Below are 15,538 nucleotides of genomic sequence, written 5' to 3'. Positions count from 1 at the left end.
GCCGTGACGCCCCTGGGCGCGGACTCCGCCCAGGACGGCCCTTCCTTGTCCCTGCGTCGCGGCCGCGCCGTGCTCGGCGCTGCACCCCGGGGCGGAGGAGTGGCCCTGCTCCGGCCAGAGACGCGGGGGCGGGCTGCGTGAAAGAGCACCGCAGGGAAGGGGGTCGTGCTTGAGCCGTGGCTGGAAGTAGTTTCTCTTGGACCCTGCTGGATGCGCTCCCTCTTGGGGCAGTCACTGTGTGCTTCCCTCACTGCCCTTCAGGGTGCTCTGGTGTCAGTTTTGCTTGCAGCTTCTCCAGCTCCTGCTTCCCACAACAGATAGTCAAGGCTGGGCCTCTAGATATTGCTGTCTGAGGTCAGGCCAGTGTTCATTTGACTCTGATATTTATTCTCTGACAGCAGCACTTATGGGAGAGCCAGGCTGGGCAGATGGGCTTATGCAGAAAGAAGATGTAAGAACTCTGAAGTGATGAGAAGTGGTGCTGGCTCCTACCCTGGGAGTCTTTAAGAGGAGGCTAGATGTACACCTTGCTGGGGTCATTTGACCCCAGTACTCTTTCCTGCCATGGCAGGGGGTCGGATTCAATGATCTGCTCAGGTCCCTTCCGACCCTAGAAACTGTGAAACCTACGAAACAAGAATGGAGAAACCTACTCATGAGGTAGTTTTTTCTGAACTCCCTTTGAGACAAGTGATAGTGAGAGCCTGGTTTGTAGTATGGTCCCAGGGACTAGACACGCCCACTTGAATTCTCTTCTAGGGAGCTTATGGGGTTTCTTTCCCTGGAACTAGCTGAGAGTGAGCCAGAGTACATTTTGTAATTGAAAAGCCCCCATAATACTTACTTGTGCTGCAAAGTTTTGTTTGATTGGATATTATGGGAGTGACTGTTTGGACAGTGTGTGTCTTGAGCATGGCCATTCTGAATTGTAGAGTAACCTAATGTCTCTCATTTGACACTGGCCTTGTTTGACCTGGATCAAAATGGGTGTGGCACAATCATTTACATGGTGCCCTTTCAGGCTGCTCTGCCAGAGAAGAATGTACAGCCTAGCTGGCTTGTCCAGGGGGGGCGCAGGGTGTTGGAAAGCAGAGTAACCTTACAGGTGCATGCAGCCATGTCCCGGGGAAAAAGTGTTAGCACACTTTATCCTGCATAGTTCAGAGAGATTTTTGACGTGGGACAGTGGACTTGTATGTGTAGGATCCTGGAGTGGGGGGAAGGCGTTTTCCTGGGACAAAAGCGATGCGTAATTACTGTAGAACTGTGCAAATTGTCTGTCATCCTAACATCTATTCCCAGCCCTTAAATTCTGAATGTGTTGACTCTTGCTTTGCTTTGTTAGGCTTTCCATTAAAGTGGGCATCGTTTCTAGTGACACTAATTCAGCTAACAGGTTTGAGCATTAAGAATGACTGGGTTTTCTATTGCTTCATTTTTTTAATGCCTAAAGCCTATAAACTTGTAAGTTTCCTATAAGCTGTAACAAAATGGTATGCTGAGATAGTTGGCAAAAGTAATAAGGCTTGGTATGAATTTAGCTGAGAGACTATATGCTGTGGCCTAGTCTCAGTGTCCTATAATGTTCCATGATGGTGGTCAGTGATGTAAAAGACCTTCCTGGGCAGTGTGACTTGAAGCAGCGGAATGAGATAACAGTTGTTTTGAGCCTGCTCCCTTTGACAGCTTCCCCCAGCAGGAGGAAGACTAATAAAATACTCCTCTGCACTTCTCTCTTGCAGCTAGAGTCCCTCTGCATGCCAGAGGAACTTCCCGTACTGTGATAGGTGACACTTGACTCTGCCTGAGGTGAAAGGACAATATTGATGTTATGACATTGTCTGTCTGAGTACAAAGGATAGGAGATCCCTTGCAACCTTTTGTATTTATTTTGCTACCCTCCAAAACCTCGCACAGCCCTGATGCTACCTGATGAGCACTTTGATCTAGGTGAGAGGGTGCAGAGCTGAGGAACAAATTTTCATTACTGTAACTTTTATGGGGAATAGGACAGCCTCTCCTTCTGAATGCTTCAGAGTTTGCTTTAGAAGGACTGAGTGCATGTGGAGCTTCTAAGGCCCTAGGAATTGAATATATTTCAAGTCTCTCTCACTTGCAGTAGCTATGGTTGGCAATGATGTTGGGACTTAATTTGTTCTCTCTTTGCAGAGACTTCATTGAACAGCATTATGTAACTCTGAAGAAAGCAAACCCAGATTTCCCCATCCTAATCCGGGAATGCTTAGAGGTGCAGCCTAAACTCTGGGCTCGATATGGTGAGTTGGGAGGGAGCCTGCAGCACCCTATCAGTATCATGGCCCTTTTGTTTTGAAGTTTAGCCTCTTGCTTCATGTACTACCTTCAGAAAAGCTCACTAGAGCAATTGTATATATTGTAATATACTTGGTGCCTGTATTAAACCACAAACTCATCAAGTGGATTGCTTTTAATACAGAGGAGGGTGACAATATATGTTGCACGCAAGGGAACGGATTCAGGATGAGACTGAGAATTAAGAAAGCAAGACAGCAAATCAAACCAAGAGCCTGATTTATGAACGGACAAGAGATTAAGGAGTTGAAGTATGTTGCAGCTGTGATAGTTTAGGATGAAGCAGGGATTTTTTGGGGGGGATATGTTTATTCCAACCAGGCGGTGGGTCTAGTTAAACTTAGACAAGCTTTCAAATTCAAGATATTCTTCATGAGGTCAAGGTTAAGGAGTTAAGACACTTAAACTTACCATGATGGTAATAAGTTCAAATAGTTCTGAATGCTAGCATTAATGTGCATCGTGCTTAAGTCTCTGATTGAAGTTAATTTTTTTCCCTTTGAATATTTCTGTCTGCTATGGGTGTCTACTAAGCTGAGATTCCTGTAACAGATGCATGTGTCTTGTTTTGTTATGTTCTGTGCTATTTTCTTTTTTTCTCTTTAGCCTTGCTTTGTATTGTGTTCTGCTGGGTTTTTTCACTTTTTTTTTTTTTTCCTTCTGCTACTTTATTCTTTGCTGAAAAGATCCTTAAACATCCTTAGAATTAGCATATGGAATGAATTATGGAGGTAAGTAGTGCAGTAAGAACCAAGCAGGAGAGTTTTATAATACAACCAGCAGGGGGCACACCAGAAAATCTTTCAGACAGCTTGTCCTCAAGCACTTCTCAGGATTTTGAGATGAATGAAATAAGGCTGTTTTGCCCCTGGCAGAGCAGTGCCTCTGGCAGACTAGGAGCCTTGCTCATGGAGGCTTTCTGAATAGTCTCTTTCAAGGGACAAACAGTACAGAGTGCAGGTAAGCAAAACAATAGGACAGAACTATGTGAACACTGAGGAGGAGGAAGACCATTTATAGCTAGGAAGTGGAGAAGCCAAAACTTGAGAAAAGGGGGGAAAAGCCTTACGACATGCCATATTTGTGAGACCAACTAATACACTCCAGATCTGCAATACAGAATAAACTATGCACTGAGGCTAGGGAGGGAAAAGAATGAGGTGGTTCTTTTGGATGTTGATAATTCTCTCTCTTCCCCCAGAGTTTGGCAGGGAAAGGTGTGTGCCCCTGAACAACCTGAATGTGGACCAAGTCGCCCAGGCCCTGGAGGACATTGTTAAAAGCAAGGCATGAATACAAAGAATTAAGCCTGCATGTGCTGGAGCCTTTGCTCAAATGGGCTTACAAAGAACATGTATATCTGTCATTTTAACTTATTTACTGCATATAAAGCATACTGTAAGGTGCATGCTTTTAATAGAGATGCTGTGCTGGAAGGTATCTTGTAATCTGTGCCCTTTTATTAGAGGGACTGAGTCTGTGGTGATTCAGTAATGACTGTTTCAGGAAGGAGACCTTTTACTTCTGGTCAGCTGAGACTGTTCTGGTCTTTGCCTAAGCAGCCATGTGAGCAGAACTGCTTCCTGTAGTGGCAGGCAGGAGGTACTTAAGGGTAAGGGGAAAGCTTCTCATTAATACTAAGCTACCCTCTAGTAGTGAGTGTGCTAGGCTGGGTAATCTCAAATTCCACTACAATGAACCTTGCCAATAATGCTTACTTATGGCACCCTTTCCCTAGGTACCACTTACTGATCTTCCAGCTAGTTGGCTGTAAGATCACTCAAGTTTTCAGATTGATACTTTATCAGAAATTAGCCAGTACAGTTGGATCATAATATGAAAGTAGGACATCATAAAATGGTTTATTAAACTCCAAAATATTTATCAGTGTACAAAACTGGTGGGGTGACTAATAGGAAAAGTAACTAGTGTGGAGGCAGTATCCTCTAGGGGACAGAAGATGGTACAGCAGCTGAAGAAACCAAGGAACAGAGTGAGGCTGCAGCTGGCTGGGAAGCCAAGTCGATGAGTGCTCTTACTCGTTCTTGAAGCTCCGGGTGGTGCTGATGCTGTTCCAGGGCCTGCAGTCCTGCATGGCTGAAAAAGTCAGCAGCAGCCTGTTTCAGAAGCAGACAGTAAATTAGAGCTAGCCCAGACTGGGAGCTGTTCCAAAGGCTTCTGTGCAGCCCACGTGAACTGAACTGCCTTGGATCTTGAATATAACTCAACTCATCCTACCAGCTCTTGGGAATGAGGTTTAAGGATTAATTAAATTTATAATATGCCTGCTACAACAATATCCAGGTGCAATGCTCAGATTAGACAAAGCAGTTTAACGGTCTCATATTGCTGTGGTAAACCCATGGACATTGAACTTTCCTGGTTCTGGGTGGTGGCAAAAAAACAGAAGTTTCCCTGGACTGTATTTTCAGTACAGGTAAGCATAGGTCAGCAGGTGTCACCAGCACCTTGCCCTACAACATTCTTTGCTTCATTGTTCTGTGTTAGGTGAAGTTAAATGCACTAAAGCTTTTTAAACAACACACTAGTTTGGACAACACAAGGAAAAGCAGCCAAGCTGTACCTCTGGCCAATGCAGGAAGAGGAGATGCAGCAGCTCAAGGCACTGGCCTGCCACTTCAGCATCAGAGAGGGTGAGGGTACTGATCAGTGAAGAAAGCACAACCTTCTGGTGTAGCTGTTGGCAGTAGGCAGAGCCCTTCTCAGCTATGTTGCACAACACTGTTAGAACCTACAGAGAGAAGACATAAGTATGCTAAGCTGCATGACTCCACAACTGCCACCCAGGTGACACTGAGGTAACTATGGCTGGTTATTCTGGCTGTAAACCATCTGTAAAAAGGCTGTCCAATTAGCAGCCTGCTAGTAGTGTGCAGCCCACAAGCAGTTAACATGTGAGCTGCAGGCACTGACAGTCACTACTCCCACTTCTGTGCAGCAGAATGCCCAGAGTACCTATGTTGCCAGCACAACCTGTGAAGTGGAGGACAAGGGAGCTGTGTGCTGTGGGTGCAGTAGGGGGTGGGGGGCATCTGTATGCCACTGGCACAGCACAAAGAGCAGAGGGGCTTATATTGCTGGCACAGCCTGCACAGCAGGAGGGGATCCTGGAGGGATTGCCCCTGCAACATGCAGCTTGTGTGGTGTGTCCCTTGGCTGCAAAGTTGAGTTATAACATTCTTATACTTCAACCTACATTTCCTACACTTCTGTCTGCCAAAGACTGGTGCAGGCTGGGCAACATGACTCATATCAACAAAGAGGGAGAAGCAGGAAGTGTTCTCAGGCACTGTCCAATTTCCCTATCCCCCATGCTCCCTGACTCTCTGGATTCAACAGAGGAAAATTGCCTCACCATTTGTGGGCATGTTTACAGCATACTCCTCTAGAGTTGTCTGCATGGCACTTGGGCAGGCAGCCCAAGGGAAGACTTGAGTAGGAGATAGTTCTGATACAGTAAGTCTGGTGTCTGCTTACCACGGATGCCTGTTACTGATGTCTGTTGTTTCCCTGTGTCCTCCTCCCTCCCTAACCATGCTGCAGCTCTAGAACCTTTTAGAGATTATTAAAAACCATTTCACACAGACTGCTCTTGAATTTGCTCCTTCCCCAGCAGTGCAATAGAAGCACTGGGTCTGTTCTGTTCTCAGCTGACTTGCACTACAGTGGGTGCATCTACATATGCATATTAATGCACAGGAATAAATTTTGGCACATATTGCGCTGGAGTTTATTGCTCCCAGGTGCTGCATTTACACATGTGCCCAGGAATGCAGCATGTTGAGTTGGGCTGAAGCAGCCCTGGCTGGCAGGGAACTGTCGGGGGAGGAGAGGGAGTGTCATCCTGCCAGCCTGGGGCTGCTCTGACCTGACTCAATGTGCTGTGGAGGGACTGGCTGGGGCACAAGGGTGCTCCAGTATGGAGCTAGCTGACAGGCAGCCCCCTGACTGAAGCACCCTTGTGCTCCAGCCAGATGGGTCAGTGTCTACACAAGCAATGCTGCACATGAAAAGTCCACAGCAGGATAGTACTTGTACTTTCAGGTATTACTTTGCCGCAGAGATTATTAGTTTCATTTACCCTAATAGGGCTGCATGTGTAGATGCTGAAATGTTTACTGTGAAGCTAATCAGGCAAGCAGCTTTGCAGTAAATGTCTCACTTAGACATGCCCAATAAGTGTTATTCCTTTTACTAATTGAAGATTAGAGCATCTTCTGGTTGGTCCCTGCTAATTTTGGGGAAGTCTGCCTGATGCAGTCAGCTGGGACAGCCTCCTTTTAGAGAAAGAAGGTACTGGGCATATCATATTATCCACACCAAATAGTCATGCTGGAAAGCTTAGAACCTGAACAGTCAGGCAAGCAGTTGCATCAATGCAGCTCCTCCCATGACTCAAGGAAGAGAGTGATTAATAATTCATCCTTCCTGGGCAGCAGAGAGCCTCCAAGGGCAGGAGATATCAGACGTCTAAAGAGAGTCTAACAACTAGCATCAGAGGTGTGCCTTTAAAAATAAACAAGACAGAGAGTAATTAACCAGCTGAAGAGTGTGACACTGACCCCAACCTTGATGTCAGACCAGTAAAATGTCTGATCCAAACATAACATGCAGAACCAGACAACAGAAGCACTGAGTGTTCCTACACTATACTTGTCTCCTGGCTTGACTCAACCCCTGGTACAAGGGCACACAGAGGCAACACTATAACTGCATTCCCAGACCACTAGTAATTTGACATTTGCCAAAGAACTTTTTCCTATGTTGAAAAAGATGCCCTACCAGCAAAGTCACCATCCGGGAACAGGGCAAGAGCTGTAGGAGAGCTGGAATAAGGTCCAGGGTAAGCATAGCAGAGCAGAAGAAAGGCTCATCAGCTAAGAAAAAAGAGAAAGGTGTTAACAAAACCTGATATATATATTTTTTAAGTTTCTGTATTCCAATCCAAATCAATTCCAAATCCGTGAGTTATTCCAGAACCGTAAGTGGCCCTACTACTGGCAAACATCCTCCAACCCCCACCTGGGGCTTCAGATGTTCCCAAATTCTTTAGTGGGCATCCTACTTGCAGGCCCAAGCCCGGAGGCTTGGGGTTTGGATGCTCCCGAGTTTCACTTGCCCTTAACCATAAGGCCCTAGAAGCAAGCTAGGGAGGAGTCTCCCATTTTCCTAAAGTGGATATAAAGCCAAGGTTAATTATGCATTACCTACACAGGTATTATCCCATGCCAGCAGAGCAGTCTTCCTCGGGTGCAACTAGGAAACCACTGTGGTGATCACGGTATTTTCCCTAGGTAAGCATAGACTATGCTTGATCTAAGCCCACAAGAGGCCAAGAATCGATTCACAAAACCTGAATATGATGCTGGCATGACTCAAATGGAGCTTTCACCGAACGAGGTAGGAGAGGGGAAGGAATGCTGCATACAAAGGAATGCTTGTTGCATAGGTTGAGGCATGTTGTGACAGAATCAGCCTCAGAATAACTGAGCTTAGAACATATAAATAAGAAATCTTAGCAATTGCCAGTGACACTCCTCATCAAGCATAGCAAAGAACCTGTCAGAGGCAGAAACTCTCAGGCTTAAGGAAAAGAGCTTGATCTAGGGAACAGGTGATGCTGGAGTGAGCTAATGCCTGTTCTGTCCAGGAGTGCTTTAAACTACTATATTTCCCTAAAAGAGACCCTGGCACCAGCTCCATGCATGTGACTCTAGTCCTAGTTTAAAGGCCACTTGCAGTATCACAGGTTCTGATTCAAGGTCTCTTTGAAGCTTTATTTCTTCTGAGGTTGTAAAAATGTAAATCAAGACTGATTTGGAGCAAATCCAAGGAACTCCCATTATTAGTTATGCCAGCAGGGTTTTTTGCTGACAAGTGCAGGAGCTTTCCTGTTAGGCTGGGTGACCACCCATAGTGCAGGATAAATTCACCTGTGAGGTTGTTGAGAAGCCACAGACACTCCTGTACGATGAACAGGTGGTGGTTAAGAAAATACTGCATGAAGGTAAACAAGGCCACAAGCAAGCGCTCATCGTGGACCTGCACATTACAACCTTCCATCTCCTCGGCAAGTAGGTTACTGAGACACCGCAGCACAGGGCAGATCAGCTGAAACAGTGAGAAAAACAGCAATGATGATCAAGCAGCTGTACCCCTCCTGCAGTAATGCTTCAGACAGCAGAGCCCACTGGGTAACTCTGCCAACCAACCAGTGACCGCTCCACCTTTCTACTTACCAACTCCAAGCCATCAGCAACTGCTTTTGATACCATGGAAGCAAGTTCCAACAAAAGCAGCACCAAGGTGGACATGATGCCTTGGGATATTAACAAGGCATTATTCACGCAGCTGCAAAGGGAGGGAATATTACAGAGAATTCAATGAGAGAACACAGAACCTAGTAAACTCCAGATTACCCTATCCTTCCAGTATTGTTGCCTTCTCTGGCTTGACTGCAGCTCTAGCAAAACACATGGGGTTCAAATTGTTTCCACTCTCTCAGGTCACAAACAACTTTGAGCTGTGCTCACAGGGAAGCTCTATAGGGTAGCTCACCTCTGAGTAGAGTGCTGCTGGGACATATCAATCCCCAGAAAACAATGTTTTAGCAAATTCAGGGCATGAAAAAGAACAAGTTAGAGATTAAACTGTTTGAGAGTGTTCATTCTGCAGACTGGTACCCACAGCATGCATCCATTTATCCCTGCCCTTTTGTGCATGCCTTCTTCCTCTAAGCCTGGGAAGCTGCCAGAGATACCCCTGAAGCAGCTGTGTGACACTGCAGCATAAGATTACACAGTTCAATAAGGAAGGCCTCATCTCAAACCAATCCCAAGTAACAGATTGAAGAAAACAGTGGTACAAAGTTGATATGAGCTGAACCACACAGCCACACAGGTGAGGCAGAATAACAGGATGAAAAAGCTGGAGAGTCACTAGCCTAGGAAAAGTCTTCAGTTTAGAGTCAGTAACACGAGATTGCAAATGGCTTCAGCACAAGTGACAGGGATTACAGCTAACAAGTCCCATCCAAACTGGATGTAGCCAGAGAAGCATATAAGGGAAAAATCCATAAGTCAGTTCTCCCCTAGAGATCTGCCCAAGGTGATGAAAGGAAGAGCATCACACAGAGTGACCCAGTATCTAAGATAAAGCACTCAGCACAGAGTAAATGAAAGAAATACTAAGGATCAGCTCTTTCAAGTGTTAATCTCACAGATAGGACCTTCACCCATGCCTGTGTATCTGGATGCCCTTCCAGCTTTAGAGAGGTCCAAACCCATAATAATGTTTACCTACAAACAATGTAATGAAGACACCAAGCAAATTCCACGGCGACTCCCATACCCAACTCCAGGTTGGAACAAACCAGTTGAAGCATGTGCTGGGGGAGAGCAGAGTCCAGAACCAAGCTAAGGACAGAATTCAGAGAAATATGGATTTTTGTTAAAGGAGGATTCAACAGGAAGACAAGCAACACTGTCCCCATTGTGGAGCCACACCCCCCCAGAACTCCCCAGATTTTGTTAGGGGTCTGCTCTGAGATATCCATGTTACTGAGACACATGATGCTTCATGATCCCTGGTATTCCGCCACAAGCCTCATCTTCACATGAGAAGGGTGTTCTGCTTACGGTATGATCTCGATGGAAGCTTCTTTGGTCTGCAGGAGTTGCGACAGGACATAGCCCAGGCCTTCCAGCACTGCCTCGTGTGGGGACTGAAATCAAAGAGTATAGTGCTAACTCTGTGAAACAAACCCAGTAAGAATCAGATACTCCATCCACTTTACAAGAGAAAGGGGACAAGACAGTACATATAACACAGCTCTTAATGTAATGCAGAGGAGGGGAGAGGTTGCATTTGATTTCACTGGAGCTTGAAATGTGTCAAGCCACTGCCAAGAGCCTCCAGTACTCTGGGAAATCTCTCATGAAAAAAATGTTCTATACTCATCTGCAGATAAGAGACTGAGAGGGACCTAGTAAGGAAGAGCACAAATCCCACACAGTTACCCTTGAAATGCAAGCCTAGCAACTTAAAATCATAACAGTTCCAAGGTGCACCTCATTTGCACCACAGGAAGACATCTTTTGCAAATGGCCTGTGTGAAGGAATTGCTCTCTGCCACTCAAACAAGCTATTCATGACTACAGCAACTTACTACACAGGGAATACACCTTCCTGCTTGGCAGGACATGTGAAGAGGTAGCAGAGAAAGAATCTGGGATGGGGCAGATGGGTCACTCACCTGGATACAGCAGGCCAGTGCTGAAATAATGCCCTGAGGTAGAAGCTGCTTCCTTACTGCTTCACTCTCCACTACCAAGTTCCCCAGCGTGTACAAACACAGCTCCTGAAAGACACGTGAGAAAATACATCTCCTGTCCCTATGTGCCACCAGGGCCCCAGCCCAACCTGATGAAAGGGGCCCCACTAGCAATAGAGATATTCTCTCTAGAGCAGAAAACAGAACCTTGAGATGCCTGTATGCTGACCCTAAGGCAAGAGAGATATGGTCTCCAGATGGATAACCAGGCAAAGAAACTAATGCCAACTGAAAACTTCACTGATCGCAGCTTCCCCTGCTTATGCAGGAAGTCATGGCTAGCTGAGGGCCATACTAGCAGCGTGTCGGGGACCTAAGGCTTGCTAAAAAACTGTAGCAACCTTCATCTCCAACACAGGAATGTAGGAGCTGTCAGACTGGATCAGATTCAAGCTCTAAGACAAGTCTCCTATCTCTGAATAGCCAGAACCAGATGCTTCAAAGGAAACATGAAAGAGCCCCACAATAGCAGAGCTGGGACAGTTGAGCTCCCACACTAGATCTCCTCCTGATCCTCAGTAGTTGGAGACTAGCTAAACCCTGAAGCATGAGATTGTCTTCTATCCCGTCCAAAATGCTGTTGAAAAGAGACTTCAGGAGGTCACATTGAGTCCAACCCCCTGCTCAAGGTAGGATCATCCCTGTCTAAACCACCTAGACAAGTATCTGTCTAACCTAATCTTAAAATCATCCAAGAATAGAGATTCCACAACCTTGTTACAACGTTGCTGCATTTAATGTTAGAACTCAAGGCACTGTTGTTATCTGCATGACAGTCTATAGCTTTCATTCTTCCTGAGTTCCTGGCCTCCACGACATCCAACAGCAGCAGATTCCACAGCCTGACTACACAAAGCGGAAAAAATATTTTCTTTAAATCAGCTGTGAATTTGTTTCCATTACCATCCCCCTGTTTGTGTTATGACCCAGGAAGGATTGAAGCTCTTCAGCTAACTAAGCCAAGCCATTCACTATTTTATATGCGTTTATGTCTTTCTCTCTCTTATTTGCCTCCTCTGAGGCTGAAACTAGGTCCATCATTCCTGATCTTTTCAAGGTCTCTTTGAAAAAGAGTTTCCAAGGCCCTGGTCATTTTCACCAACACTTTTCTGAGACCCCTCCACTAATGCAATCTTCTTTCTGCAAAGTAGGGACTGCTGCTGCACACAGCATGACAGATGAAGATGCACCACCTACTTACACAAAAGCATTACACACTTGCCTGTGTTACCGCTTATCTGGTGCCTCTTCCAGCCTTACATCCAGTTTGTTTTTTGACTACAACTGCACATTGAGCAGAGGTCTTCACTGAGTTGTCCATAAAGATGCTCACATCCCTTTCCCAAGTTGACAGTTAATTTTGAGTCCTACAAGGTGTATGCATAAAACAGTTCTCTTCCTCCAGTGTGTATAATTTTGCATTTATTAATGTTGCTGCCCCATTCTTCAGCAAGTCCCCCATAATTTTAACTGACCAAAATCATTTTGCCTTATATGCAGATTTTGCTACCTCAGTGTTCACCTCTCCCCATTTTTACAGTACCCCGGGATGCAGAACCATAAAGGGCATTCATACATGTGCTCCAAGAGTGGAAGGTGGGGAGCACTTTCATTACAGCGGCTCCAAGAGCTACTCTAATTAAAAAGCACCCGGTGTCACATGCATCAGCGTCCCCATGCTGAAAAATGGCTGCTGGGGTGCTTTTAACTAAAGCTCGTTGAACAAGCTTTAGTTAAAAGTGGGCCTGCCACCATTTTTCAGCACAGGGACACCAATACAAATGATGCTGGAGTCTGCTGGAGTACAGTAATTACCATGCTTATAATAGAGCACTACACACTGGGACCTGTACCTTTCTACCTCTCTGGCTCAGTACTGAAACTGAGGGCAGTTACAGGGCTGTAGTAGAGACCATTTTGGCTTGCATATGGCCAATAGCAAAGAATCAAAAGAAGCAAGAATAATAGCAAAATAAAGATTTGTATCTTACTGTGAATTCTATACTATGTCCTGAGAGGTAGGTTAGGAGATAGGAAGTTGCTGGCAAACATGCCTCAGCCACAGCAGGGTCACTGGAGTGCGAGAGTTCATGCAGACAGCGAGCTGCCTCCATCTGTACGTCAGCCAGGCTGCTGGTGAACAGCCCAATTAGCACCCGCATGCTGCCCTCTAACCTGCAAAATCCAAGTACAGCACTGTTGCTTTTGCTTCCCCACACACTCCTCACACCCTGCTCCCCACAAAGGGGAGGATAGAGTATCTCCCATGAAGCAGGCACTAAGCCCCAGCCCAGTTCATGGCTGGCCTGGCCATTTTTTAAGTACCTTCAGTTGAAAGGCCAAAGGTCTGACTGCACTGCAGTTACACTAAAATTAATCTGGCCCAATCTTTGGTTACTGATTCCATCCCTCTCCTTTTCTGTGTTTTCTCCTCCTCCCACTTCTGCTCCTTCCTTTTTCTTGAGGCCAAAGTTGCTGTTTCCAAAGTCACTTTGTCACAAGTGAGTGATGTGCCATACGCAGTACTGAGTAATCAGAGGGAAGTTGTGGGGTTGGACAACAACCCCCATAAGAAGATATACAGAATGAAACCCAAGGCTAACCAGGGGCAATGTAGACAGGGGAGTTCAGCACCCAGGTCTCCCGGTTAAGAGGAAAGGCCTTGTAGAAACCCTTTGCAGAATATTGTCCTGAAAGCTAAAATTAGGGAGAGAGAACTAGAGCAAAGCTCTCAGCCTCCCTTTGTCAACCTAGGTGGGCTAACAAGTCAGCCTGCAGCTCATAACCCACTGTGTTCCTATAGACATCTAACAGCACAGGTCTGCCTGTAAGCAGCCCAGCAGAGCACAAAGGCACCCATGACACAGTCTCTAGAGGTCCTTGTAAGCTTTGTTCTCAACAGAACATGGAAGACATCACATAAAAGATGCCTTTTTTAATGCATTTTTTAAATAAGCCACATTTTTCACCATAGCAAAGTCCCCAGGTTCACTGAAACATTTACAGTGACCCCTGCTATACAGGACATGTAGGCCAGGTTCATCTAAGTGGATGCACAGACTGTTCTTGCAATGGTTGCTAATAGAGTGGATATAATGGCTCATGGCTAGCCTGGTCCTTGATAAATTTAAATTTGTGACAGCAGGGTGTAAACACAGAAACACAGACTGACTAACCTGACAAATTTCTGCTGTGTCTCTTTGTGCTGCAGTGCCTGTCGAAGGCAACTCAGTGATTTCTTCCGTTCCTCTGTTCCCTTCTGGATATCTCGGAGCAGCTGCAACACCTGGCAGAAAGCAAGAAGCTGGGTAAATGTCCAACAAAGTTCTATGGTAAAAGTCTAAAGCCCCATCCTCCTCTCCAGATGTGAGGAAACTGAAGACATGATCACCTGTAGTCATTACAAATTCAAAGGGTGTGCTTATATGCTATGTCTCAGGCTTATACAGCATTTGTTAATTTTTTTAGAATTCAAACTGCTAAACAAGCCAAATTTATCAACAGAAAAGGAACCAAAAACAAAATATATAAGTTCTATACCTCTTGCTCTGACAGAGGATCTGTTGGGATCTCCATACCAGCTTTCCCTTCTCCATTTTGCGTATCTTCCCGCAGAAGTCTCTTGCTAATCAACTGCTGTTGCTTCCGGGCCTTTCTCAGAGCTACAAACAAAACAAGCACTGATTGCAGACAACAGAGCATTCCAGATCAAGTCAAGTTTCCCCCGACTGCAGTACGAGCTCTTCTGTGACTAGGAGAAAATGCTGTTTTTCTCCTGTGTGTCAGTAGGTATAATTTAGTAAAAGACATCTAGGATAGGGGGTTTATATATTCTTTACAAATATATAAAGAATTTGCACACACTGGAAAGGGAGGTCTGAGTCTGGGCATAAATTTAGGAGTTGCAAGTCAGGATAGCAAAGGCAGAACTGAGGCATTTGAATACATGGATATAATGGAGGTAATGAAAGGCCAATTGACTGAGATGGGAAAAGTTCAGGGATGACAGCAGAGGCAAGCTGGAGTTCTGAACCAAAACAGAAGACATGGAGGCATATTTGCAGATGTAAGAGAGGCATTTAGAGTTTCTGAGTCAAAGGATGCTGAAAAGAAGGCCCAGATTATCACTACCATCAAGCCATAACGTAAATCAGGGGTAGCCAACCCGTGGCACAGGCAGCCTCTGTGTATGACATATGGCTAATGGGGGAGGGAACAGGCAGCACAGTGACAGACGTTGCTTTGGTTTTTGATCCCTGCCCCAAATCAGGCAGGGAGCACAGGGAAGGAAGCAGAGAGCAGAGCAACAGCTTGGGCAGCGGTAGGGGATCAGAGTGGCACACTTGTTGAACAGGCTGGCCTCAAAGCAAGGAGCCAAATGTAACTGGTCCAAGTCAAACAAGAGGCAGGTAAGGAAAAGGAAGAGGGCCAGAACCTCTGGGGACTGAGGGAGTCTTGGCACAAAGGACAGAGAAGGGGGTGTGATTATGCAGGTGGGGGGACCCGGCGGGCAGCGGCCCATGGGGCGATGGAGCAGGCACGGCCGCAAGAAAAGCCGGGCACCAGAGCAGCCTCCTCCCGCCGCAGCTAAACCCGGCCTGAGCCCCGCGCTGCTTGGCCGAGACAGACACGAGCGGCGGCCCCGCGTGGGCGCGGAGAGAAGCCGGACAACTGAAGCAGCCCCTCTCCAGAGCCGGCCTGAGGCAGGCGGCCCCGCTGCCCGGATCCGATCGGACAGGATCGGCCCAGCCTGATCCGCAGCCCCGGGGGCTGCTCCCACCCCGCGCGCACCTGCCTCCTGCTGGCGCCGCCGGGTGCGCAGCTCCTCCAGGCCGCCGGCCCCGGGCCCGCGCC

The 15,538-nt window shown here is 46.5% G+C and overlaps 3 protein-coding genes across 3 annotated transcripts in view; 2 read left to right on the top strand and 1 right to left on the bottom strand.

The window, feature by feature from the left end:
* Positions 1-3,771, top strand: part of NDUFA2 (NADH:ubiquinone oxidoreductase subunit A2) — a 4,197-nt gene extending 426 nt beyond the window's left edge. Inside the window, exons 2-3 of the mRNA XM_019506609.1 lie at positions 2,170-2,276; positions 3,533-3,771. Coding sequence (XP_019362154.1) covers positions 2,170-2,276; positions 3,533-3,624 — 199 coding nt within the window. The 3' untranslated portion in view covers positions 3,625-3,771. The remainder of the gene's footprint in view (positions 1-2,169; positions 2,277-3,532) is intronic.
* Positions 3,772-4,163: 392 nt separating this feature from the next.
* TMCO6 (transmembrane and coiled-coil domains 6) lies at positions 4,164-15,445 on the bottom strand. Its single transcript, XM_019506608.1, has 12 exons — positions 15,248-15,445; positions 14,225-14,346; positions 13,861-13,970; positions 12,676-12,859; positions 10,607-10,711; positions 9,990-10,075; positions 9,651-9,767; positions 8,592-8,703; positions 8,286-8,463; positions 7,135-7,229; positions 4,916-5,083; positions 4,164-4,448 (listed from the first exon to the last, which is right to left on the bottom strand). Exons 2-12 carry the CDS (start codon positions 14,258-14,260, stop codon positions 4,278-4,280), a joined length of 1,362 nt encoding a protein of 453 aa, XP_019362153.1. The 5' UTR covers positions 14,261-14,346; positions 15,248-15,445; the 3' UTR covers positions 4,164-4,277.
* LOC109290195 (toll-like receptor 2) overlaps positions 14,972-15,538 on the top strand; it is a 17,846-nt gene continuing 17,279 nt past the window's right edge. The window contains exon 1 of the mRNA XM_019506607.1: positions 14,972-15,093. The gene's annotated coding sequence lies outside the window, so the exon portion shown is untranslated. The remainder of the gene's footprint in view (positions 15,094-15,538) is intronic.

Source organism: Gavialis gangeticus, unplaced genomic scaffold (assembly GCF_001723915.1).
Source record: "Gavialis gangeticus isolate Ggan-Ray unplaced genomic scaffold, GavGan_comp1, whole genome shotgun sequence".
In the NCBI taxonomy this organism is placed as follows: Eukaryota; Metazoa; Chordata; order Crocodylia; family Gavialidae; genus Gavialis; species Gavialis gangeticus.
This window is presented reverse-complemented; position numbering and strand designations above follow the sequence as displayed.

Excerpts from the sequence above, each read along its gene's own strand:
- TMCO6 (XM_019506608.1), bottom strand. The coding sequence starts at position 14,260 with ATGGAGATCCCAACAGATCCTCTGTCAGAGCAAGAG. Across the intron at positions 13,971-14,224 it reads ATCCTCTGTCAGAGCAAGAG|GTGTTGCAGCTGCTCCGAGA; the intron begins GTATAGAACTTA and ends GCTTTCTGCCAG. Across the intron at positions 8,464-8,591 it reads TTGCTGATGGCTTGGAGTTG|CTGATCTGCCCTGTGCTGCG; the intron begins GTAAGTAGAAAG and ends TCACTGTTTCAG.